We start from the raw sequence: 24,914 nt of genomic DNA on the forward strand, positions 1-24,914 counted from the left end.
GACTGCATCTGGTTAGTTTTATCTTGTCTTGATACAAAATTCAAGAGGATGTATAAAAAAACATGGGAGCCATCATTATAACAGTCTAAAAAAAAGGTGTATATAAAGACACTGCAGGTTATTTCATAGGTAATACTACCATTAGTTTTCCTGTTGGTGGCACATACTTGAATGTGCACCAATGCTTCAGAGGCTTATTTTGCATTAAATAGAAAGTCTATAAGGATATTCCCCCAACTATCAAATGTTAGCCTTGGCTGGACAATTACACTAACAGTTAATCTTATATAAGACATAAACTTTTAGAAACTTTAATTACTATCAGATTCTAGAATCTTCAGCAGTTTACATTGGTTGCGAGAGAAATACTTACCAGAGACTTTAGGAGAAAAATTCAACAGTTCAACCCTTTGAAATTTTACCAATTCACTTTATGCGAGAATGTTGCCGACTGTAAGAGAAAACTATCAGATTTTCAAGGAGAAGAATGACTGATTCAATTCAAATTCGCAATAAGATTTTTGAAAAGGAAGGAAAGACCTGCCTAATTAACAATAACTTCCATAAGTATAAAAGTAGATATTAAAGAGAACTTTTTTGAGTCATCTTCCCTGATTCAATGATCAGACGCTTCATCTTCCTCAGCTTTTTAGACGTGATGTTTAGGAGACGAAGAAGTCGGAAGCGTAAATTAATTTGCAATTGCTGCCAAATTAGGTTTCAGATCATTTAGTTTCCCCTTTTTGTGTTCCAACCATCAATTTTAGTGGTGGTTGATAAGAGTTTTGGCCCAAATAGCATGCTACCCATAATAGACATTTGAAATCTGATGCCCCTTTAAAACATGTTGCCCTGGGCTTTGGCCGGCCCTGTGACCACCAATTGTTACAGGTTCTAATTTCGGGTTATAAACATAAAATACATAGATTGTGATAAATTAGTAACCCATTTTTAGAGAGAAATTATATACACTTGAAAAGCTGTCTTAAAATGAGAAAAAAAATTGGTTTATATATACTAGAAAGTAGAAACTGAACCGGGCCTTAAGTTGTAAGATTATCACTGTCAACTCGACATTTTTTATTTTCTTGAATTTTTTTGTAGAAAATCTATCCTAATAAATGAAGATCATTTTGCCAAATGTCATCTTCTCATTAAATTTGCCACATGTAATTTTGTAAATTTTTTGATTAAATTTAAATCCACATGTCATTTTGTGGTTTTTTTTTGAATTAAATCAATCAATATACCACATAATACTAAATTTATATATGTAAAATATTAAATATATTTTAATGTGATAATAAATGAAAAGAATCTTAAAAAATATATAAGATATATTAAAATACATTGAATATGATAATAAATTTAATGAATATGACAAAACAATCATTGATATTATGGATGATATTCTTAATAGTGATTCTATTTATTCATTAGTTGAATATCTTTATTTATTTAAAAAAATTCTTAATATTTAAACTTTGATATATATATTTTTTAGAATAAAAACGCCCCAGCCCGAGACATCGAATCATCAATCATCCAAAAACCTGAACTTATATTCCCGCCATTTCTACATCTGTGTGTGTGTAAGAGAGAGGGAGAGATCGCCATGGATGTCAAGCAAGCAGGCTTATCACTCGACTCTTTAGTTTCATCCTTCAACACTCGCATTGCAGAGCTTCAAGATCTCGTCGTTGCCCGTAACAGTAAGTCCACTTCAACTACAAAAGGTTCCTCAATGGGAGTCACGGTTTGTGTAAAACCTCAAAACTCCTTCCAATCCACCACAAAAATTGTATGTAACTATGTATGCTTAGTTATGTATTTAGAAACTGGATCTAGCTAAATTCTGGAAAATTTCGTTTTTAAGTTCTTAATCGTCGTTCAATTTCAGTTCTCACGTTGTTTTTACTCTGTTTGGTTAGTGTATCCTGCGAGCAGCATCACGGATTTGTCAGCAGTTGACACAACTCTGAAGGCCATGGAACATCAACTACAGCAGATCAAAGATCGCTTGCGTGAAGAAACCCTAGCCATTCCGAAAGCTAAAGTAAGTTTGGCTCGGCTGCAGCACTAGTTTATGTTGCTTAAAAGGATTTTTGTATGTGATATTAGGGGATTTTCATTCATTTTCGTTTTAATGCTCATCCAAAAGCAAAACAGTTCTATGCCTCTTGAGTATAGATTTTTGCCTATGCGTTGGTGTTAACCACGGACATGATGAAAGCTGTGTTTCTTTGGGGTACTCTGTAGGATTCGAACCAATTAAGTGATTAACCCATGTAATTTGTAAATAAACATGCATAGGTAACATAAGAAGTTTATAAAAGTAATATTTTTAATTCAAGGCTAGAAGTCCAACCTAACTACAACAAAACAAGAATAACAAGATATATGAAAGAATTTAATACCAAGAACTGATAACATTGAACTCTTAACTAGTTTGATTGAAGCAAATGATACATTGGAGGGGTGATAATAGCTTTGAAAATCTGTTTTTAGAATGTAACCATGAGATAACAGTTATGCATATTTAAATTCTTGGGATTACTAACAAAACTTTCACTGTACTAAACAGCTTTAGTCTTTTAGAAGTATTGGGAACACTAACATTTCTTTCACTATATAACAATATAAGTTGACCTACTTAACTACAATCCTTTTAAAACTGACTCATGCTCTTTGTTCTATATGTAGAAGCTGATTAAAGCATCTCTACAACAGCAGCAGAAGTTGCAGAGTATGTCTGTGTATGCTCCATCATATATGCCTGAAAGGGGAAAAGTTATGCATCATGATAATACTACATGGTGACTTAATCTATTTGTCTATCTTGTATAGAATATTGTTCACAGCTCTATTTGGTATTAATTAATCCAGCACTAAAAGTCCTAATTTTGCTCACATTTTGTTCCAGTTCCACAATAGAGGAACCTGTAAAACAAGATTATTCTTTTGGGATTCAAGAGCCCAAAGAGGAGCCTGCACCATTAATCAAAGTAAGAGCCCCTTTCCCTCCTGTATATTTTATTATCTATGACCTTGTCATACCAAAATATAAGAGTTAATTACATTTTTGGTCCCCGAGTATAACTGGTTTTTACAACTTTGACCCCCAATTGTAGTTTTGGTCCTTAGTTGAGGTTCTTATAGCTGATTTTTGCAATATTGGTCCCCAAAAATATAGTCGTTTTACTTGGAACAACAACAAAAAACAAATTAGGACCAAAATTGCAAAAATCAGCTATACTCAGGGACCAAAATTGTAATTTACTTCTTTATTATAAATTTATAATCTTACTAACATAGACAACATTTTATTCAAATTATAGGAGAAAAAGGGTCGTGGGTCCCCACCTTTGTGGTACATTACTGCTAATGAACTAGACTCTTTGTCATCGTAAGTTCAATTTCAATCATCCTGTGTGAAGCTTCATACTGTAACCCTGTGGGCCGTATTTTATTTAAAATTGTAAAATGCATTTGTAGGTATATGAGAGGAAGGCTAACACTTGATAAGATCAATGCAGCCATTAATGACATGGCTGTTTATGCTGAGGCAAACTCCCAACTTATAACAGCCCCAAGAAAGAAGGTTTCTGAAACATGTTCTTTGTACATTTTTGGTTTTAAATTGTAACACAAATTTTACAATTACTAATTAAATGATTTTCTTTCTTTTTTGAAGCTGACTGAAAGCACCATAGAGAAAGCTCTGGTGAGTGATATTTTTGAACTTAGTGATGTTATTACATTGTTGGAGCATATAAAGTTGATACTTTGACATGTAATGGATTTTAGCTTAATTACGCTTATACCCCTCCTTTTGTATTCTTGCAGGAAGTTAGAGAGATTGGAATGGCGGAAGGAGTGAAGGGAAAACACTTCTTTTTGGAAACTGATGTTAAAGGTCCTTCATTGAAGCTTGACATTACTGGAAAAGCAATATTAACTGTGAGTTTTTGTTAATTTGTTTATTTTTTGTTTGGTCAATAATACCCATTCGCTTTTAACTAATAATGTTTGACAAACCAAAAAGTACCTTATAAGCTAGCTTTATAAAAGGTTACTTCGACTAGCGTTTCAATGAGCTTGTTGAGTTTTTATTTTCCAAATATACCCTTTATAAATTATTAAAAAAAACTCAATTTTCAACATACCCTTTTATGCCATTTTACATATTTCAACCCGGCTTATCAGTTAGCAGCTAGCTTTTCAACTATCAACTAGCCCATCAAACATAGTCTAAAACTCAAATTTTATATTTCGAAAATAACTAAACAAAATTATTTTATAATAAGTTATTTGGGTGTTGATGAGCTTCTATCATGTTTACTTTTTCGTAAACAAAAGTTCATTAATTATAAACAATAAATAATATATAGAATAAAATCAAAATTATACATTGTATCTACATAATGTGCAGGTCCTTCGTCACCTTGGTCGCATAAGTGAGAGCAGAATCGGCCATCATCGCGTCTTCATTCTATTAAGACCTCAATGAGCACAGGTCCTTCATCACCTTTTTTTTTTTTAATTTTCTTTTTTCTATTTGGGATACAAAAAATATCGATTCTAAATCAATATTAAAACAATTGCTTGATTATTATCCAAACAAATACACACTTGTGACTTGACAGTTGACACTACACTACACCAACATTAAGGAACTAAAACTAAAAAAAAATGTCATTCACACTTAAACCCTTCCGGAACCTTCTTTCCACATGAATTGAGCACCAAACTAAGAGCAATAGGGACATTAACCTTAAGGACACCAAGCACATTAGCCTTAATTGCTGTGCATAAACACAATGCTGCTTCAAGGTCAGCTAGACCTTTAATCAATGTGCAACATTCACTATCTGGTTGAGCCCCAATGACTTCATGAACTAGCCCTAGCCAGTCACCACAGACACCAAATTTTAGGGTGTCTTTAGGACACTTGCTACTGGTTGGTGGTTTAGGGAGAGATGTTGGAGGGCATGCTGGGTCGGTGGATGAGACACATGTGAAAATAGTTAGGTTAAGTAATACGAAAAGAGTAGTTGTTTTAGAAGAATTCATATTTGTTGTTTAAGAAATTATGTTAGGTATAGTATAGTTTATATTAGTAGACATTGTTGGTGTGTATGAGATAGGTTAAGATATGAGGAATCTGTTGATGATAGAATTTAGCATCAATGTGTGGCTTGGCTTGGATGAACTGAATCATTGCTCATGAACCATGACCACATGTGACATGTAGTAATATCTTCCTTTTTATTTTTAAAAATCTATTTATTATTTATTTTTTTATATAGCTTAATCTGGAAGTAATGTCTTTGTAGAGGTGGTATAACGTTTTTTTTAATGCTGGAATTTGAAAATGGTGTTTGAACGTAAAGTAGGCTGAGTTTGAAGCAAAACTGTTTAGATAGTTTGAAAAGTGAGATGAATGAAATGTCTCGATGCTTATGTTTGTGTGTGTTATTGTTACAAAATGTCAAATATATCAAGATGTGTTTAATTTAATTAAATTACAGATATAATCTAAAAATAAATGAAAAAACAACCTGTTAAAAAGTAAGTAAGACATTTTTAGCATCTTTTAGATATACAAGTTGCTTAAATTTTTTACGCTGTTAATGAAAATAAAATAAATTTAACTGTCTAATGTCCGATTGAATCATACAAAAAAAAAAGCTTCTCATGCAATGATGCATATCCTTATAGAGAAGTTAAATAATAATATGGCCAAAGTCATATCATGCAATGATGCATATCGTAGTTCATAGTTGGTTGTCAAGACTCATCAGACTATGGTGGATGGGCCTTGGATATTGGGCTTACATTTTTGGCCCTTTTTAAACCACTTTTGATTGTTTTTGTTTGCAAGTCTATTTAGCTTTTAGGCCGGTTGTTTTTTTGTATGTGTAAGAATGGTGTATCAGCCCAAACACTACGGTTGGTGCCTACAATAGTGGGTTTGGTAACACCACATTGGTTGGTGTGTTGGCTGTGGTGAGTACTACATTCTAACCTTTTAAAACCTCTTTTACATTTATAAATACTAGCATTCTAACTTTCAATTTCACAACCTTTTTATCATCATTCTATCCTTCAATTTTTTTTTTTTTTTTTTTTTTTTTTTTTTAATATTTTTAAAATAAAAATAGATTCAAACAAATCTCCTAACAATCTTACAATCTCACTCCAAGATATGGTCGAATAAAAGGAACACATATTAGATACATTTTTTTGCTTCCGATTTGTAAACACACCACTTTACGTACCACAATTAGACATCCTAATTTTTCCATCCATTCAATTTAAAAATATGCAACAGTTTTATCATAAGCCAATTGTTACCCCAAACCTATTCAACAACTTCTCGTTTCTCCTAAATATGTTTTAGAAACACACCCTTGTCATAGCTAAAAGTTGAGTTCATTTCGGAAACGCAACCCTAAGCCCAAAGACATCCTTGAAACCCGAACCCAACTTGTTGCTGAACCATCCCAAGTCAAAGGAAAAGGAAAGCAACTTGCTCAAATGTGGACATCTAAAGAAGAATGTGTTTGACCATTTGTAGGTAGACACATGTGGAAGGATTGGACTAGAAATATGCAAGTGAATGACCATTTTTTTGAGATGCGATATGAAATGTTTTCACAAGGAAATGGGCCATAGTGAGTACCGTACAAACACAAATTAACGACAATTTTTTTTTGAGATGCATTTGAAGTGTGAAAAAGGTCGTTACAAAGTTCAATAGGTTGTACAACCTAAAAATGCAACACAAAAATAGACAAAATGATGAAATTGTTTTTGAGTCGACTTTAGAAATACACCGGTTAGGAAATACAAATACAGGGAAGTCGTTCAAATATGTCAGAGTTTTGAAAGTTGTATTGTGTAGCTCAAAATGGCTAGAGGTAGAAAAATAAATTAAAAACCCTTGTTTCAAAAAAATAAAATTGCAAAAATGGTCCTCGTGGTTTTGATCCAAAAAGTGTTGGTGGCGTACCAATGGTCCAAAATTGGATCTTTTTATCACTTTTGTGTCGTCAAACTAACATCTGTTAGAAACCACCGTTATCTAGCAAAAAAAAAAGGTATTTACATCTTCCCACTTGCCCTTTTGTTTTTTAAAATATTAAATTGCAAGGACCATTTTTTTTTTTTTTTTTTTTTTTGTAAAAACCCTCAAATCATAATAGGATCTTCCCACCTCAATCTGTGTAGATTCTCATCTCGGTTACACACGAACACTACGTCTTTGTGCGATGCTCGTCACACCACCTCTATATGTGTAAATTCCTTCTCCCTGTCTCCATCACTGCCATCCATAACCATCTCCCCGCTAAAATAATGAAACAACAAAAAGAGAAGGGCCATCCCACCATTTTTCTCTCATGTCTTTGCCTACACCAGAAGCAGACATCATAATCCCCTTCGGTCAACAAACTTCGATTCAAAATCTACATCCCTAAAAGCAACCAAAACCAACAAAAAAACCAAATTAAACTTTAAGAGCAGTAAATAAACACGAAAATCGAATCTAAAACTCTAAAGAATCAATGGAACAACAAAGAATTACATTGAGGGTTTAACATTGTGATTTCCAAAAATTAAATTCAGTTAATTTATCAGAAGGATAGGAAAAATTACATTGACGATGGTGAAAAGTACCTAATGGTGGGTTATGGTGGCATCAATGGTTATAACAGCACATAGACGTAGTGTGGGAGAACCATTTTCACCTGAAGGGAGGAAGCATTAATGCTAGTAAGATAATATATATATATATATATATATATATATATATATATATATATATATATATATATATATATATATATATATATATATATATATATATATAATTTTGTTTCTAGTAACTATTATGTGCCAGAATGCACAGATCTGGACCATTGGATGAAATATAACCAAAGGTCATGATCTGAGGGTCTATGATAGTAGAATATGATAACATGTACCACATAATAACACAAATTTGAACATAAGGGCATTTTAGTCAATTAACCTATATGAAAAAAAGGAAATTTTCGGATTTTAGGGATAATATACCAAATAAACTAGTAAATTCATTCTGAAAGATTACACAAAATCGATTCTTGAACTAATAATATACCAAATAATTACATTGTATGATTGTGATTCATTGAATAATAACAAACATTCTGAAAGAATAACAAGTGTAATTCTTAAAAAATAACATTCTTAAACAATGAGTGTGATCATTCTTTAATTCATTTTCAAGCCTTTCCCATCAGGTTTCAAACCATTTCTACCACAAATTCATTGCCAAGTAATTTGTAGTGATATACTTGTAACAACTACACATTAAACATACAAATAATTAACTACAATTCTATCAGAATACAACAATAATCTTCTTACAGAATAAACTATTCTTGCAGAATGGTTTTGAATATTCTTAAAGAATTTGTATTATCAAGAATATACCCAACAAACAAAACATTTGAAACACAAATGCAAGAAAAGATCATGTTAACATAAAGATGTCTTTTGAGATTACCGTGGATATCAATGTACAAGCAAGTGGTTGTGGATAACACATAGAAACCAACAAATTGTCGCATTTTAGATCAAAATGAACAATTTTTTTGGAATGCAAATATTCCATCTCAAAAGTTGCATTCATGCTAATATGAGCTTTTTAATGACGATCAAGTAACCTTAAATGAGATAAAAAAACACAAAGGGTAACCAAAGATTTCATGAGGAATAAAACTGAGTTTTTTAGATTCCAAATATACAATAACGATGGACAATAGGAATTGGAATTCAAAATCACAAATTGAACCAAAGTAATATCTGACAGAATGCATACATTGTTAGGCATTTCAACAAACATTTGTTAGGCATTATCATAAAACAAGCCAAAATCCATTGAAAGGCTTAGTGTAATCGGAATCAAAATAAAAAAAACATAAATTCTTTAGAGAACATCAAGTTTAAGTTTTTCAATACCAAATAAAAACAAAGAAGACGAGCCTGATAGTTTTTCAATAAAATCTCATCAACAACCTCATAAGCATCTTGACGTGCTGCTTCATGAACTGGTCTTGCATAATATCGAGGATCATGAGGTTTACTAGGGGTCTTTAAATTGTCGATTCATCACATACCAATTTGAAAACTTGTTTTGCTTCTTCGGGTTCCCTGTGTTTCTTCTTGATATGGTCAATGTATTTAACTGCAAATTTTGACAGAATAAGGAACTAACATCAACCTATTGTTATGAAAAGGGCATCCAACCCAATCTAAATTAAGTTATATAGTTCTGAAAAGAATAAGGAATAAAACGAAGTAAAAACATTAAAGATTATTAACTATTTTTTTAATTGAGACATTTTATCGAACACATGGAAGCCATGACAGAATGTTATTGTTTGTAAACGAAAATTCCAAATCAATAATGATTTTGGAAAGCTTTGATGCCTAAATTAATGTATAGCTGGATATAATAACCTATATTTCTGTGTAATTTTGAATTTTGAGTATTATTGAATGAAAGTTAAAAGACACATGAATCGGATTTTAAGGTGACCCACCGGAATATCGATTACTTTGGCTCCAAAAACCAAACAGTCCACACTTAGATGCATGTTGCGAGTAATGAAGTTGTGTTGTAAACATTTCAAGGAATGGGGAGAGCCTATCGTCAATGGGCGATGGGGAAGACTCCGTAGTGTACGACGACATCGATTGATTATGGGGTCGACGGTGGAGAGACAGGAGGAAGAAGCGGCAGCATGCGTTTGTCGATGATGATGAACGTGTTCGATCACACACATACACAGTGAGGGAATAAGAACGACTGTAAATAAAAAGGGGGATAAATTAGGTTAAAAGTTAATTTGACTAGCATGTAATTTATATATCAAATTACTAAATCACCCTTATTTATTTATTTATTTTATTATTTTCTAAATTCCTATTATTGCATTCATGCACATAATAGTTGCTAGAAAAATTTGAACCTAACTCTCTCTCTCTCTCTCTCTCTATATATATATATATATATATGTATCTGTTACACCAACATAACATAGGGAATATGCTTCACAATAACAAAATATTTGATTTTTCATTAATAGTAGCGACATATTTTATTTCTATCCATAATAGCAACATATTTTGTTTACTATGATTATAACAACATACCTATTGTTGCGTCCGTTCGTAGTGAACAAATGTTGCGAAGCTCTCTCCATATGAAGACGAAGATGATCTTCGTGTAAAGATAAAACACAATATTTGCTAGGTATTTATGAGGAAAAGCCTCCAACAAAAAATTTCCTTAGAGGTATAGGAACTTCTGAAGGATTTTCAAGGACCGGTCATTTAAATGCATTTTTTTATTTTATTTTGCTAGAAATTCTTTCAGAATACATTCCGACGAATTCCCGAATAAAACTATTTTTCATATTTAGGGGATTACTCGGAAATAGATAAGAACTTCTTAGGAAACAAATTCCTAGAAAATTTATGTATACATAGGTGCCTTTTTTTCGTAGTGCAAAAAAACAGATGATCCTTTAACCATTATAAATTTCAAATTAAAAACTAAATAACTAACAAAAACAATATTTACACATTTCAGTAATTATAAAAAAAACAAATCATTTATTAAAAAATTGCGATTTCCACGATACAAAATAGCATTAGCTGCACTTGCTATCCTTAGCCACACATTGCACACTCCTTTGGGGTTCACAATAACACCAACATTATCTATTCAAGAAAAAAACAAAAAGATTTAGCAACTGTGAGCAACACAAGTATCAACCAAAAAAATAAAAATAAAATAAAAGCCTATACTACTATACTAGTCTATGAATTAATTCATTATTTGTCACATAATATTTTACATAACATATTGATCTCAGTCTTCACGTCATTACGTTAAAATAACAATTCAAAACTGTTTCTTTATCTTCTAATTGCAAAAGTTAAAGGATCATCTGTTTTTTTATTCGTCCTATGTTAAAAATATACATATTTGTATGGATTCGATTCAATTATCTATTAAGTTTTGACACACAATTACAAGCTTATATAGTTTGTTTTTATATAAATTCTTATTTCAACTATTAATTAAATGAATTTATTATTGTGATTTAAAAAAAGTTATTATTTGAAACAATGTGGAGAAAAGGTAGTCAATGGACATGCGAGGTCATTAATTCGTTTAATAAAACAATTTAAGATATTTCCTTTAGATTACAGTTTGTTGTAATCACAAATTAAAATCCCCTTTTATTTGCTCAACCAAAGTACAAAGATGGAGCTTGGAAGCAAGTTGGGAATAAATGTTGGATATTATTTTGTAGGACCCATATATTTATTTGTATAGAATTATATGATGATGATAAATATAAAAGATGGATCTTCAAAGTAAATATTCTTTATTTATATGAAATCCTTGTTAATAAAAGAATTTGTACCTCATGGATAAAAAAATGCCCAAGCAAATATGGCAACAATCCCACCTCATTCATTAACCATTTCTTTTCTAAAATAAATTTCAAACCAAATATGGCAAAAATCAAAACATATTGCCAAAATCTCAAAATTATCGGTCAAAGTCAATGAAATTAGAATTACATAAATGATCTTTTATGGTATGGGTTAATTTGCATGTTTTATTCATAATTTTTTTTTTTTAATAAAAACTTGATGGTCCCTATTTTATTATTCTGTTAGTCTTTATATCTATTAAACATAAAATGACTACCTACTACGATAAGATCCATATAGTTGATGAGTTGAATTTCAACAAAATATTCATAGTTTAAATCCTGACACCATTCGTCTAATTTTCTCATATGTTCTAATCTCATATATATCAAACTTTAATATCTGCTACTAGAATCACTCAAAAGTTACTATCAATATTATTAGAATATCATCATTTATTCAACAGGACATGCAGCTTTAAATCTTTTGTTAATTTTTTTTTTAAAATTTTGATAAATAATCCATACAAGTCTTAAAGAAATCGACTTCGCACAACCCATTTTTATTCGTTGTGCTTCAAATTGTATAGAAAATAATTTAAAACACTATAATCTGTATTTATCAAGTGTACAATAATTGTTAGAAAAAGAAAGTGCCTACGTTCGTGGTACGACGTCGTTATCTTGCTTTGACAAACCTGTCTCAAAAAGACAAACATAAGGAGGGTGGGGGGGTTTTGGATATAAAAACGCCAAGGTAAAAAACAAATATCGTACCTGACACGTGGCAGAACCCCAGTACATCATACATTCTTGTCTTATACCAGGTGAGTCAAATTTTATGTTATCCCAAGAATACCCTTTGGTCCCAATTGCAGCAATAAGTAAGAAACAAAAAATATATTTTTGAAAAACAAAATACAACTTTTTGATTTCTATGTATTAAAACTTTATAATAAAAAAAATGTTCAATAATGATGTTTAACTTAGCTCGTGTCTATGCAAATCAAACTTTATATCTTTTTCCAAAACAGTATAAAAAGTGTTATGATACCGATTCTAATACAAGTATTATATAAAGAACAATAACGAAGTAATTAACCCATTACGAAAGAAAAAGAAAAAAAAACCAAATTCTTTACGACGTTGCACTTCTGATTTTAGATACAATAAAGTTATATTTTAAGTAAAAAAAATTAATCACTATTATTATAACTAAAAACAAAATTCATCAACTATATGAAAAAAAATACATTGTTGCTTTCTTTATTTTATAAGTTCTGATGAGACATTTACATTTCAAAACAAAAAGAATTTATATAAATGAAAGTATTCGTTTTCTGTATATATTATTATTACATTTAGAAGTGTGTGAATGGAACATATGGAAAAGTACAGGGGAGGCGAATGAAAATGTTTCCAACCAGATAAAAGTGGATTTTGTGGTCTGAAAATGTTTTCAATAAGATATTTTTCGGCTGGGAGGGCACATGTGGGGGCATCATCGATGATATTTTCTTTTACAGTTTACACCCATCAAATCCAGAAAATTAAATATCATCCCTCCACCTCATCGCTTGCCAAAAATACCAAAAATAGTCATGTTTTGTCGCACAAAAAATACTGTAACTATGTGCATCCCTCCTAACCTCATAAAGACAATCTCTTTACAGTACCTTTAAAACGTTATCCAAACATGCAAAAAAAAATGGTATAATATTGTGGTTTGTAGTAAACACCTGTTCATAATACTTTTTATTTTTTGTTTTCTTTTATATATTTTTTTCCAACGTGTCAGTAAGCCTATTTTCTTATGGAGTTAAAAGTTAAAACTTAATATATTTCGTGAAGATAATTCATCAAACGCTTTGCATGCACCTCACACATCAGATCCACATGCAACATACCTATCATTTTTTTTTTTGTGAACGACTATATGTATTGAAAAAGCTAGCAAAAAAGGACAATTTGTTTATGAGGAAGTTTTGCATCCACTAATTTCAATTCTTCTTAGACTCACGATTCTTATTACAAAACTAATTAAATGATAAAAAGACAATAAAATCAAAATGTACTCTTTCTTGTATTTCACGGAGCCGAAAACTAATGCATTCTTATAAGTCCAAAGTACCCAAATCAAGGTAACACAAACCGATTCCATAATCACTCTATGGAAACAAGCTGACCGAATGCCATCAATCCATTGCATTAGCTCCAATAACGAAGAAAACATAGGAATCAATTGTTCAACCCACACTGCAACTTTAAGCCAAAGTTGATGGGCTAAGGAACACTCGAGAAAAAAGTAGTTTACGTCCTCCAGCTCCTGTTCACAACACAGGCACAACAAAGATTCAAGCACAACACCCCATCTATCCAAGTTACATCTCGTAGGAAGTCTATTAAGAAGCACTATGTCAAATAAAAATATTAATTTTAATTTTAAGGAATCTCTTCCATCTGGTAGCAAAGTCACTTGAAGGGAGTTTCAGTTTATCCTACCATAACCTAGCCTCTTTAACCATGACCATATTGTCAACACCGAAAGACCACCTCCAAGAATCATGATTGTTAGACAAACGCATTGAACCAATTAAAGTCATTAATTGATCTAATTGTGTGTCTAACACTCCACCATTTATAGTACGACTCCAATGAAAATATCAGTTGGAAACATTCCAAAGATCACTAACCAACATGTCTATATTATAAGCAATAGCAAATAAACAATGGAACCGAGCTCTAAACTATTGTATTAAGGTGTCTAAGGTCATAACTAAATTGATATATGTAACATTCGATTTTAGGTACTTCTTCCTTGGTCCTTTAAGTTTGAAAAATTATGCGAAAATGGTCCCTCGTACGTTGGGCGTACATTTAGGTACGTTTAGTGTACATGCGCGTTTTGGAGTCGGGGAGCTTAACCACGTACGTTGAATGTACAACAACCAAGACCAAACCCTGATTTTTAGGGTATAAGCCCTATTTAAACATCATTATAGCCTTTAGACCTCTACCCTCATCATCCTCCACATTTCATTACGTCCCATTGAAACCCTAGTTCATCCTTTAAGTGTTTTTGAGCATTGGAAGTGATTTTGTGGCATTTTTATGTGTATTTAAGAAGAAGGAACTTGGAGACCAAGCATTTGTTGAGGTTGAGCTTTTAGATCTAGAGTCTTCATCAATTTTAGGAGCTAGAGAAGGTATAAAGTTCTTACCGTGGTGATTCATTATGGTAGTTTGAGTTTAGGGTTGTTTATGAGCTTTATTTGGTCCCATGGGTTCTCCTTGTGAGTTTGAGCAACTCCAAGAGTTAGATATGTTAAATCTCATCCTCTTTGTTGCTCTTGATGCATAAAATGTCATCTTGATGGTTGATACGAGTCCATGCATGAATTGAGTCCTTAATATGAGATTGGATGGACAAAATGGATGTTGGGTTCCATTAAGACATGATAAGGATTAAAGTTGCCAACTTTATGTATTAGAACCCTAAAATGGACTAGATCTGGAAGTTGGATCTTATGGATGAATGGATTAAGCACTAAATGGCTTAAGGTGGCAAACAACCTAGTATACTGAGCGTACCAAGGGATACACAACGTGTACTAGCAAGCGGTCGTGTACACTGAGCGTACAACGCGTACGCCTCATTATGTCTCCTCATAGGCTTTTGGACTTTGGTTCGGATTTTAAATTTTGGACCTTAGCTAGGTTTTACGCCTTAGACTGTTAGTGGGCCTCAGAATTTTATTGGTGAACCTTAAGTTGAATGAGTTGGACATTTATGGGACTTGTGGGCCATTATTTTGTTATTGGGCTTGACGTTCTCGGTACTAGCCCATAAGGAGTACACTAAGCGTACGAGCTGAGTACGACCCGCATACTTAGCAGATGGGCTTTTGGGCTTGACATTCTCGGTATTGGGCCATTAGGTTTCTATTTTGGACTCGGGGCTAGCATGTTAGGCTTCCTTGGATTTAGGCCCAATTTGGAAGATTGGGCCATATATTGGGCTTTGGGTTGCCATTTAGGATTTGGGCCTTTTAAGTAATTGAGTTGGGCCTTGGCTTTGGGCCAAGTTAGGTAAAGGGTAAAATGGTATTTTACCTTGGTTATGGGCCAAGTAGCTTAGACTCTTGGTTATGAGTTGAAATCCAATTAATAATTGGATATTATTTGATATTGATAGCGCAGGGATTTTCCGGATTAGCAGTCAAAGATTCATTCGAGTGATTCAACAGCTAGAAGTGAGTTTCCTCATTGTGATTAGCAGGGCCCGATGACGGACGGGGACCATTATGTGTTTATTATGTATGTTATGTGGTATTTTTGGAAACTCACTAAGCTTTGTGCTTATGCTTCTCAGTTTATGTTTTAGATAGTTCTGGTTCAAAAGGGAAGAGCCCAAGATGATTGCAGTGCACACACACCACCCCATTCATCATTTTATGACGACTTTGATGTTTTATGATGTATTTGATACACTTTTTCCACTTTGGTTTTATGATGAATGTTTTGGATTAACGAAAATTTTTGGTCTTAATTTTGGGAAGTTATAGATTTAGACCCACAAATATGGTTTATAACCTAATTTTGATTAGGGTTATTTGTTTGTGTTAGTGCGGGATCTTCCAGTTCTGCAACCGAGCATCTAGTTTTTTATTAGCGGACTGTGGCGAGTTTTCTAATTGTATCAATGCGTCGAAGACACCAAGGCCGCATTATTTGTGATATAGGATGCTAGCTATATTTGTGATATGTGTATGAAAGATCAGGATTTGGCCCTTAGCAACTGTACGAAAGACCAGGATATGGCCCCTGACATCTATATGAAAGACCAGGATCTAGCCCGTGGCAACTGTATGGAAGACCGGGATTTGGTCCTTGGTAGGAAATTACTTGTGGGATTATGGTTTGGCCCATAACACTAACTTATTTATGATTAATATGTGGTACTTGGGGAAATTCACTAAACTTTTGCTTACATTTTATATTTATGGTTTCAGGTACATCCGGTACTAAGGCAAAGGTCCCGATGTGATGGCAAAACATTATCCCCTCATAATTTTCACACTTTTAGATACTGTTACTCTGATGATTTGACATTGTTACTATGTAATGGTTTTTGGAACAATTTGATGACTGTAACTCTTATTTAAAAAAAATGAAAAATTTTATCCTGGTTTTTGGGCTGTTTCAAGTTGGTGTAAGAACCTTGGTTTGAGGGATTCGAGCACACTCTCGAGTGTGTCAGAACTTAAACTTAGGAAATGATAATCTATTCAAAAGAAAAAGAAATTGAATTTTTGTAAGAGATTCTTTTAAGTAAGAAGGGGAGTGTAATGCGTGCAACCAGCCGAGGTCAAGTAAGTGTTATCCAAGTTACCTATATTTATGTATTATGATTAGTATGCTTGATATGTGAACTGCATGCTAGGTTAGGGCTAAGGACACCTTCAGGAATCATATGATAGAATTGCCTAATTTGTGTGATGCCTTATAGCTCAATAGAACTTGATGCCATGTATTACTTGGAATTGATATCACCTTAGTTATTTGATAAGTGTATGCTTTCAAAGTTGTATATGATTAGGATTATATATCCCTAGAATGACCAATTTGGTCTTATTTCCTGTTCGTTTTTTGGTTGTGGACTTATGGTAGAATCTTTAGTCGACAATCTATGTGATCATATCTTGTGTACAACTTGCATGCATAAGGTAACCGGCGGGGTGGATTGAGGTTCTTGGTACTGCGAGGGGTGAGGGTGGAGATTCATGGAAGAGTCTAGGATATGTATGCTGTGTAGCATAAGATTTGTTTATGGTTGTAGTATGGTAACTTAGAGGAATCGGGATTGACCTTGAGGAAGGTACAAGTAGGTGTGGAAGGTACTATTGGCCCCATACTATTGGAAGTACATGATCTGTAATTGAGACAAGAACAGAACTTGGGACTCTAAGGGTACCTGTGTGTTGCGACTTTCCCTTGAGTGTTTGCTAATTGTCTATATCGTTGTGTTTCAGTTTGAGGATGGTGGTCACTCATTCGAGATTGGGTGGTACTGGTTCTGGCTCTGGCCTGGATTTAGGTTCTGGCTCTAGCTCAGAACCGATTGATGAAAGGCTGTGACATCACCAATTTTACTGTCATTTAAAATTTTTTATTTATGCTTATTTGAAAATAAGGGTATCCTTTTTAAAGAATAATATTGAGGAATTTGTTCCCAGAAAAACGTGATAAATATATTATCAAAGCATTTATGAAGAAATGTATTTTATTTATATTAAAACTTTGGGATGTCATCTTCAATACAGATGTAGTGCTTGGTTCATGTATGAATTTATTCTAATTATTTTTATATATTGGAAGGAACTCGATGAGTTGGGAGGCTCCAACTCGACGAGTCGAAAGCTTTCCAGCTGCGTAGATTGAGGGACCTACTCGACGAGTTGGGGAGCCCCAAGTCGGCGAGTTGACGTTGGAAATGAAAAACCTATTTTTCGAGCATTGCACCCTATATAAAAAACATTAACTTCTAGGGCTGGCCTCTTTACCGGCCCCCTTGCCCAAAGAAAACCCTAGAATTGATTTCCTTCTTGTTAATTGAGTTTTGTGAGTGTTGGAGTGATTGTGTGAGATCTTTGAAGGAGGTTTTGAAGAGAGACGTATCAAGCTTGGGGAGTGAACTTGGATCCAGAAACTCTACATCAAAGGCTACATCTTAGAGGTATAAAGACACAACCTTGACATGTAGCTTATTAGATCTCATCTTTTGTAGTTTAGGGTTTGGTTTTTGGATTTTGGCTTGGATGTCCAAAGAAAATAGGTTTGCAGAGGTTGAGGGTGTAGATCTGGCCTCTATAATACCTCTAGAGGATTAAAGTTGCAAACTTTAATAGCCTCCATGTCCCATTCATGCAGTATGTCCACTATGAAGCCTAAAATTGACCTTGGAGAGTATTTCAAGCATGCATGGACGTAAAGTTAGGAACTTTACATGATTTGTCCACATTTGGACATTAGATCTGTGTTTTGGGTCGATGTGATGAGAGTTTAAGGTCTTAATGAGTTAAGACGTTCCTTAAAGGAACTAGGGTTTAAGTTTAGATTTTATTGGATGATCCTTGGGGATAAAGTTAGCAACTTTACACTTTTAGACATCTCTAGGGGATAGGGATCTGATGTTTGGAACCTTTTGACTCAATAAAAAGGGCTTAATGCATTAAGTGGGTTGACAGATTGAAGAACTCGACGAGTTCACAGGGGAACTCGACGAGTTGGGTAGGGGTGACCCTGATTCTATTGGGAAACAGAGAAACTCAACTTGTTATAGGAAAACTCGACGAGCTGGGGCGCAATATCGCGATTCTGACTTTAGGGTGGACTCGACGACCTAAAGGGGTGACTCGATGAGTTATGTCAACTCGGAGCGTTGAACTTGACTTTGACTTTGACCTGGACCAGGATTAACTTTTAAGGGTTTAAAGCATTGAGTTGTATCTAAGGATTTTGTCAAAGTCCTGGACCAGGATTAACTTTTAAGGGTTTGAAGGATTGAGTTGTATCTAAGGAGTTATTTACGATTAGGGAGTTGGCAGAGCTGATACTTGGAGTTCGGACCTACTCAACTACAGTTTGCATTTGAGGAGAGTCTCCTTACCATACCAATAGGTCGAAGGCACCAAGACCGACCCATTCAGTTAGTTGTGATGATTATTGTGGAATCATTATGGGTATGCCTAATATGTAAGTATGTGAATGTGTTAGTACCTTATTGGTTAGATATACAAAGACACCGGGGGGGGGGGGGGGGGGAGCACGTGACAGCTGGATATCAGACCATATGGGGGAGCCCATGTCATTCCAGTTAAATACCATGTCGGGGAGCCCATGACACATAGGTATAAGACCCTAGGGGGAGCCCACGACATCCTGGATTAAGACCCTGGAGGGAGTCCACGACATCCTTATATGTTTGTATGCATGGCTTATGTAGTATATATATGGTTTATATGGTTGTGTTATTATGTGGTTTGTGTAGGGTATGTTATGGGGAACTCACTAATCATTAGCTTACAGTTAGTGGTTGTTTTAGGTACTTTAGGATCTAAGGGAAATGGCTCGGCATAATGATGCGGCATGTACTCTCCAGTATTTTAGTTTGGATACTCTGATGTTTTGAATAATTTATCTGATGTCATGGATTTTTGGAAGATAAATGTGATTGGAATGCTATATTTTATGAAACTGATTTTGTTACTAAAAATGAAAAATTTTATTGGAAATTTTGTTACTAAATTTTTTATTGAATAGAATAGGAATAAATTCCATGAGAAATTGTTGCCCATTGAGTTGAACGGTTTCGACATAGTATTAGGAATGGATTGGCTTAGTGCTAGCGACGCCGAGATACTATGTAGGAAGAAGACGATGAGAGTAAACCCACCTGAAAAAGAGTCATTTATGGTGTATGGGGACAAACTTAGAGTAAATTATGGAATCATCTCCCTAATGAAAGCCAAAAAGTGTTTGTCCAAAGGGTGTACATCACACCTGAAATTTGTGATCAACACAAAGAATGAGTAAATGGATTTGCAAAGGATATGCTTAGTGTGTAACTTTTTGAAAGTATTTCTTGAAGATCTTCTTGGATTGCCCCCTGATAGACTAGTAGATTTTAGGATAAACTTGTTACTAGGTGCCACACTGAGAGAAAATGCACCATATTTAATAGCACCTACCTAGATGAAGGAGCTAATGATACAACTTCAAGAGTTATTGGACAAAGGGTTCATTCGACATAGTTCTTCACCCTAGAGAGCTCCTCTTTTATTCATGAAGAAGAAGGATGGGAGCATGATGATTGCATAGATTATAGAAAGCTAAACAAGGCAATGGTGAAGAACAGTTATCCATTGCCAATGATTGAAAACCTGTTCGATCAACTTCAAGGTGTGAGATATTTCTCAAAGATCGATCTTAGGTTAGGATATCATCAACTGAAGGTGAGAGAGCAAGGTATCGAGAAGATTGCATTTAGAGCAAGATATGGACACTATGAGTTTTTGGTTATGTCATTCGGACTGACCAATGCTCCAACAACATTCATGGATTTGATGAATAGGGTTTGTAAGCCTTTCCTCGACAAATCCGTAATAGTGTTTATCAATGACATTCTTGTATATTCAAAAAGCCAACATGATCATGACAAACACTTAAGAGAAGTGTTAGAAGCTCTGAAGAAGGAGAAGTTGTATGCAAAATTCTCCAAATGTGATTTTTGGATTCATGAAGTCCAATTCTTGGGTCACGTGGTTAACCAAGAAGGAATAATGGTTAACCCAACAAAGATTGAAACTGTAATGAAGTGAGAACTACCACAAAGTCCCACCGAGATTCGAAGTTTTCTAGGATTAGTTGGATATTACAGAACGTTTATCCAAGGCTTTTCTTCGATAGCTACTCCATTAAAAACTTTGACCCATAAAGGAGCTACATATAAATGGAGTGAGAAACATGAAGAAGCTTTTGAGAAGTTAAAGAAGAAGTTGTGTGACACACTGATTCTTTCTTCACCTGACGGAGTTGAATACTTTGTAGTCTATAGCGATGCATTTGGTTGGTTTAAATTGTGTTCTGACCTATAGATATAAGGTAATCGCCTATGCATCTCAACAAGTGAAAGAGCACGAGAAGAACTACCCCAGTCATGATCTGGAGTTGGCAGTGGTAGTTTTTGCACTAAAGATACGGAGACATTATCTTTATGGCACAAAGGTAAGCCTTACACTAATCATAAGTATCTCCAATATCACTTTAATTAGAAGGGGTTAAATATGAGACAATGACATTGACTAGAATTACTTAAGTCTTACATCTATGAGATACTTTACCCCCTGGTAAATGAATATCGTAGCTGATGCACTGAGTCGAAAAGTAAATCTGGAAAGAAAATGGCCAAAAGCGTTAAGAATAGAAGTTGTCTCAAAATTGTGGAAAGCATTAAGAAACCTCAGGAAGAAGCTTTAGAGAAAAATGACCAAAAGGAAGAACGTTGAGGCAAAGTGTTGGTATTCAATATAAATAGTCAAGGATTAAAGGTATTCCAAAAGATAATTTGGGTGCCTAAGATGGGAGGAATAAGGGATCTTCTAACGGAAGAAGCTCACAATACCATGTAATATATTTATCCAGACAGAACCAAGATGTATAGGGATCTGAAACCTTACTATTGGTGGCCAACGATGAAGCTTGATGTTGTAAAGTATTTGGCTGAGTGTGTAACTTGCTCGAGAGTTATAGTGCGACATTAGAAACTGTATAGGAGTTTAGAGCCCTTGTCTGTGCCCATGAGTAAATGGGAAAACATCACCTTGGATTTTTTGACCAAGCTACCTGGGATGAAGAAAGGTCATGATATGATTTGGGTAATTATAGATTGATTAACTAAGAGTGCACATTTCATAGCGGCCAATGAGAAGCGACATATGGATAAGCTTGCAGATTTCTTCATAAAGGAGATAATAAGAATTCACAGTGTCCCCTAATGATTGTGTTAGATCGTGACAACCATTTCACATCGAGGTTTTGGAAGAGCCTAGAAGAAGAAATGGGTAAAAAGTTGTGCTTAAGTACATCTTACCATCTATAGACTGATAGTCAGAGTGAAAGGAGAATGCAAACACTGGAAGATATATTAAGATCATGTACCATAGAATTTCAAGGTAACTCGGATGAGCATCTACCCCTAGTAGAGTTTTAATGCAACAATAGTTACCATTCAAGCATTAAGATGGCACCTTATTGAGCACTATATGGGTAAAAGTTTCGTATGCCATATATAAAAGGAACGCTTAAATAAGACTTATAACGAAGAAGTTACAACCCATTGAAGTTTCGTGATTCAACCTAATACGACAATGCGCATTGTAAAAAGTAAATTTTTGTTAGGTTACTTTTTAGCCTATCTGATCTAAATGAAAATCATAGTAGTCGTTAAACCAAGAGTGCACATATAGATAACGTCTACATCTAACTTCATTAGAAGAAGTTATGATGTTTCTAAGATTCAACTTAACAATATGCAACTCAGAAATCGAACTTTAGATCGGTTAGTTTTTTAGCCAAAATGATCTAAATGGGAGTTGAAGATTTCGTTAATAGGAGTTCAATGATATAAAAACAATTGAAAACGAATGCAAGATGAGACTTTATCTGAGTTTTAACAGTCTAAGCCTTTGTGAAATAAATATAATCAAAATTAGCCGATCGTGTCAAAATGAAAGTTGTAGATCCCTTCGATAGCTATGTGTGGATATAAAGAGCGTCAAAATGGATCTAGTATGAAGAAGTTATGCAAATTTGAAAATATGACGATTGATGCATGTGCTTGATGTGCATAGTTGGCGACCGAAGTGAGCCACATTGCCCTTGTAGAAAGTCACCATGTGTCAAGCGCTAAGAGGAGGAATAACGAACAAGCGAGTGTGTGGAATGCATGGCTTATTTTGTGGCCTATTAATAGCTTATGTGAGTTCATTAAGTCCGCACACCAATCCTATTCTCCCCCCCTCTCTCTCTCTTTATTGATTTCTAGTTCTTTTATCCAAAATTTTCTTTGAGTTTACGGTAATTTGGCAAATTCAGAGGTCCTTAGGAGTCTGACATCTAGTATCTATCATCATGAAGTTCCGCCAATGTAATTTCCAGTCTTTTTTCAAGGGAATCCCTGGTATGTCATAGGAAAAGTCAGTTGCTAGAAGCGAAGCACTGTCCGAGTTTCTAGTCATCACTTTAACATGTGAGTGCATAGTTACTTTCATATGACACATAGATACGAAGTATTTAAGATATTACATGCTATATTTTCCTATTATTTGTGTTCCCGACATTTATCCTAGATGAATGACATACATGTTTTTTCTTGATTTAAATTTTATATGTATTTTTATACCCATAAGTATGTTGGGTAGAGAGGCTTGATAAAAGATGATATAGATGATGAGAGATGAAAGATGAAATAAATGAGGAAAGGCACTGACTTTAAAGATGATTCATTCATCTAACAGAGTATATATGATGACCATAGACTATTCTAGACAGTCTAGTGGAACGCTTGCAGGCTCGCAACCTATAAGTGTTTCCGAACTAAGTGTTCACAAGGTGTACTCCATCCCCCCGTGGTTTCCTTATTGACATATATTGCTAAGGTATCTGTGACATCCGTAATTTCTCGGTCAGAAAAGACCGATTTGTTTATGCTTTGTTTTATAAATCAGAGTAATTGTTTAAAGAAAACGGTTGCGGAATTTGTTCCCAAAACAAGATATGATAAAAACTTATCAAAACATTTCTCAAAGAGAATGTATTTTCATTAAATAATAAAACCTCGGGATGTCATGTTCCAATACAGACACATAAGCATAAACAGAACATACATTCATTTACTCTAGTGATTTACATCTCCTTTAATCTCTCAGTGCAAAGCAGCTTCGTATCGATACCTATGATACAATTAAACTGAGTGGGTCAGGCTTGGGAGCCTGGTGAGCATATAGGGTTTTCAACCCACAATAATATAATTATTATATTTAATTATCAAACTATCAACCCAATTACCCATCCCCATTATCTTCTTTTAATCTTCCCTAAAGATATTATCCTAAGGGTCATCTCCTATATCATATTTACCGCTCATCTCCTTACATCTTATATCCTTATATGCTTGTTCCTAAGAACTTTTCCTAAGGATCATCGCCTACATTGCATAGACAATACTAATTCGGGGATCACTCCCTCAATATATGTCTAGTAAGGGTTAAGGTATCATTGCATGATTACGCAACCGCAACATCACGTGGACTTGTAAATCATAATAAGGGTTAGATTATCATCGCATGAATACGTAGCTACAACATCGTCTGGACTCGTAATTTATAGTAAGGGTTTGTCTATCATCGCATGAATACGTAGCCACAACATCGCCTGGACTCGTGATTCATAGTAAGGGTTAGAGTATCATCGCATGAATACGTAGCCACAGCATCGCCTGGACTCGTAATTCATCACCTACAGGTTATGAGCCTGCTGGTGTTTCCACGGGGTCATCTAGAATAGTTCGTGGTCGCCATCTATACTCTGGTAGATGACTACATCGCCAAATTGCCACATCGCCGGTCAAGGTTATGGTATCTCCTCTCATCTCACATCACCTATTTATCATCACCTATCTATCATCACCTATTTCTCATCACCTAATTATCATCACCTATTTCTCATCACCTAATTATCATCACCTATTTCATCTAATTCATCTACCCATGTTCTACCCAACATTTTGTAGATATAAAATACATATACATATTAACTCATTTAATACCTATATAAAACATCCATTCCACACTCATC

At 34.2% G+C, this 24,914-nt stretch overlaps 2 protein-coding genes across 2 annotated transcripts; one reads left to right on the forward strand and one right to left on the reverse strand.

The window, feature by feature from the left end:
• Positions 1-1,533: 1,533 nt before the first annotated feature.
• On the forward strand, positions 1,534-4,625 carry LOC145041907 (spindle/kinetochore-associated-like protein). Its single transcript, XM_078990154.1, has 9 exons — positions 1,534-1,712; positions 1,932-2,056; positions 2,704-2,816; positions 2,924-3,005; positions 3,339-3,406; positions 3,496-3,601; positions 3,695-3,724; positions 3,847-3,960; positions 4,433-4,625. Exons 1-9 carry the CDS (start codon positions 1,616-1,618, stop codon positions 4,508-4,510), a joined length of 813 nt encoding a protein of 270 aa, XP_078846280.1. The 5' UTR covers positions 1,534-1,615; the 3' UTR covers positions 4,511-4,625.
• LOC145041908 (putative lipid-binding protein At4g00165) lies at positions 4,591-5,073 on the reverse strand. Its single transcript, XM_078990155.1, has one exon. The coding sequence runs from the start codon at positions 5,071-5,073 to the stop codon at positions 4,696-4,698; it is 378 nt and encodes a 125-aa protein (XP_078846281.1). The 3' UTR covers positions 4,591-4,695.
• Between the last annotated feature and the right edge of the window lie 19,841 nt (positions 5,074-24,914).

This window comes from Lactuca saligna, chromosome 4 (assembly GCF_052625555.1).
Source record: "Lactuca saligna cultivar CGN05327 chromosome 4, ASM5262555v1, whole genome shotgun sequence".
NCBI classification, from domain to species: domain Eukaryota; kingdom Viridiplantae; phylum Streptophyta; class Magnoliopsida; order Asterales; family Asteraceae; genus Lactuca; species Lactuca saligna.

What these genes read in the sequence shown, in the direction of transcription:
- LOC145041908 (XM_078990155.1), bottom strand. Translation starts at nt 5,073, where the DNA reads ATGAATTCTTCTAAAACAACTACTCTTTTCGTATTACTTAACCTAACT.
- LOC145041907 (XM_078990154.1), top strand. Translation starts at nt 1,616, where the DNA reads ATGGATGTCAAGCAAGCAGGCTTATCACTCGACTCTTTAGTTTCATCC. An exon ending in TAGCCATTCCGAAAGCTAAA is followed by an intron (nt 2,057 to 2,703) that starts GTAAGTTTGGCT and finishes TTCTATATGTAG; the next exon opens with AAGCTGATTAAAGCATCTCT. An exon ending in CTGGAAAAGCAATATTAACT is followed by an intron (nt 3,961 to 4,432) that starts GTGAGTTTTTGT and finishes CATAATGTGCAG; the next exon opens with GTCCTTCGTCACCTTGGTCG.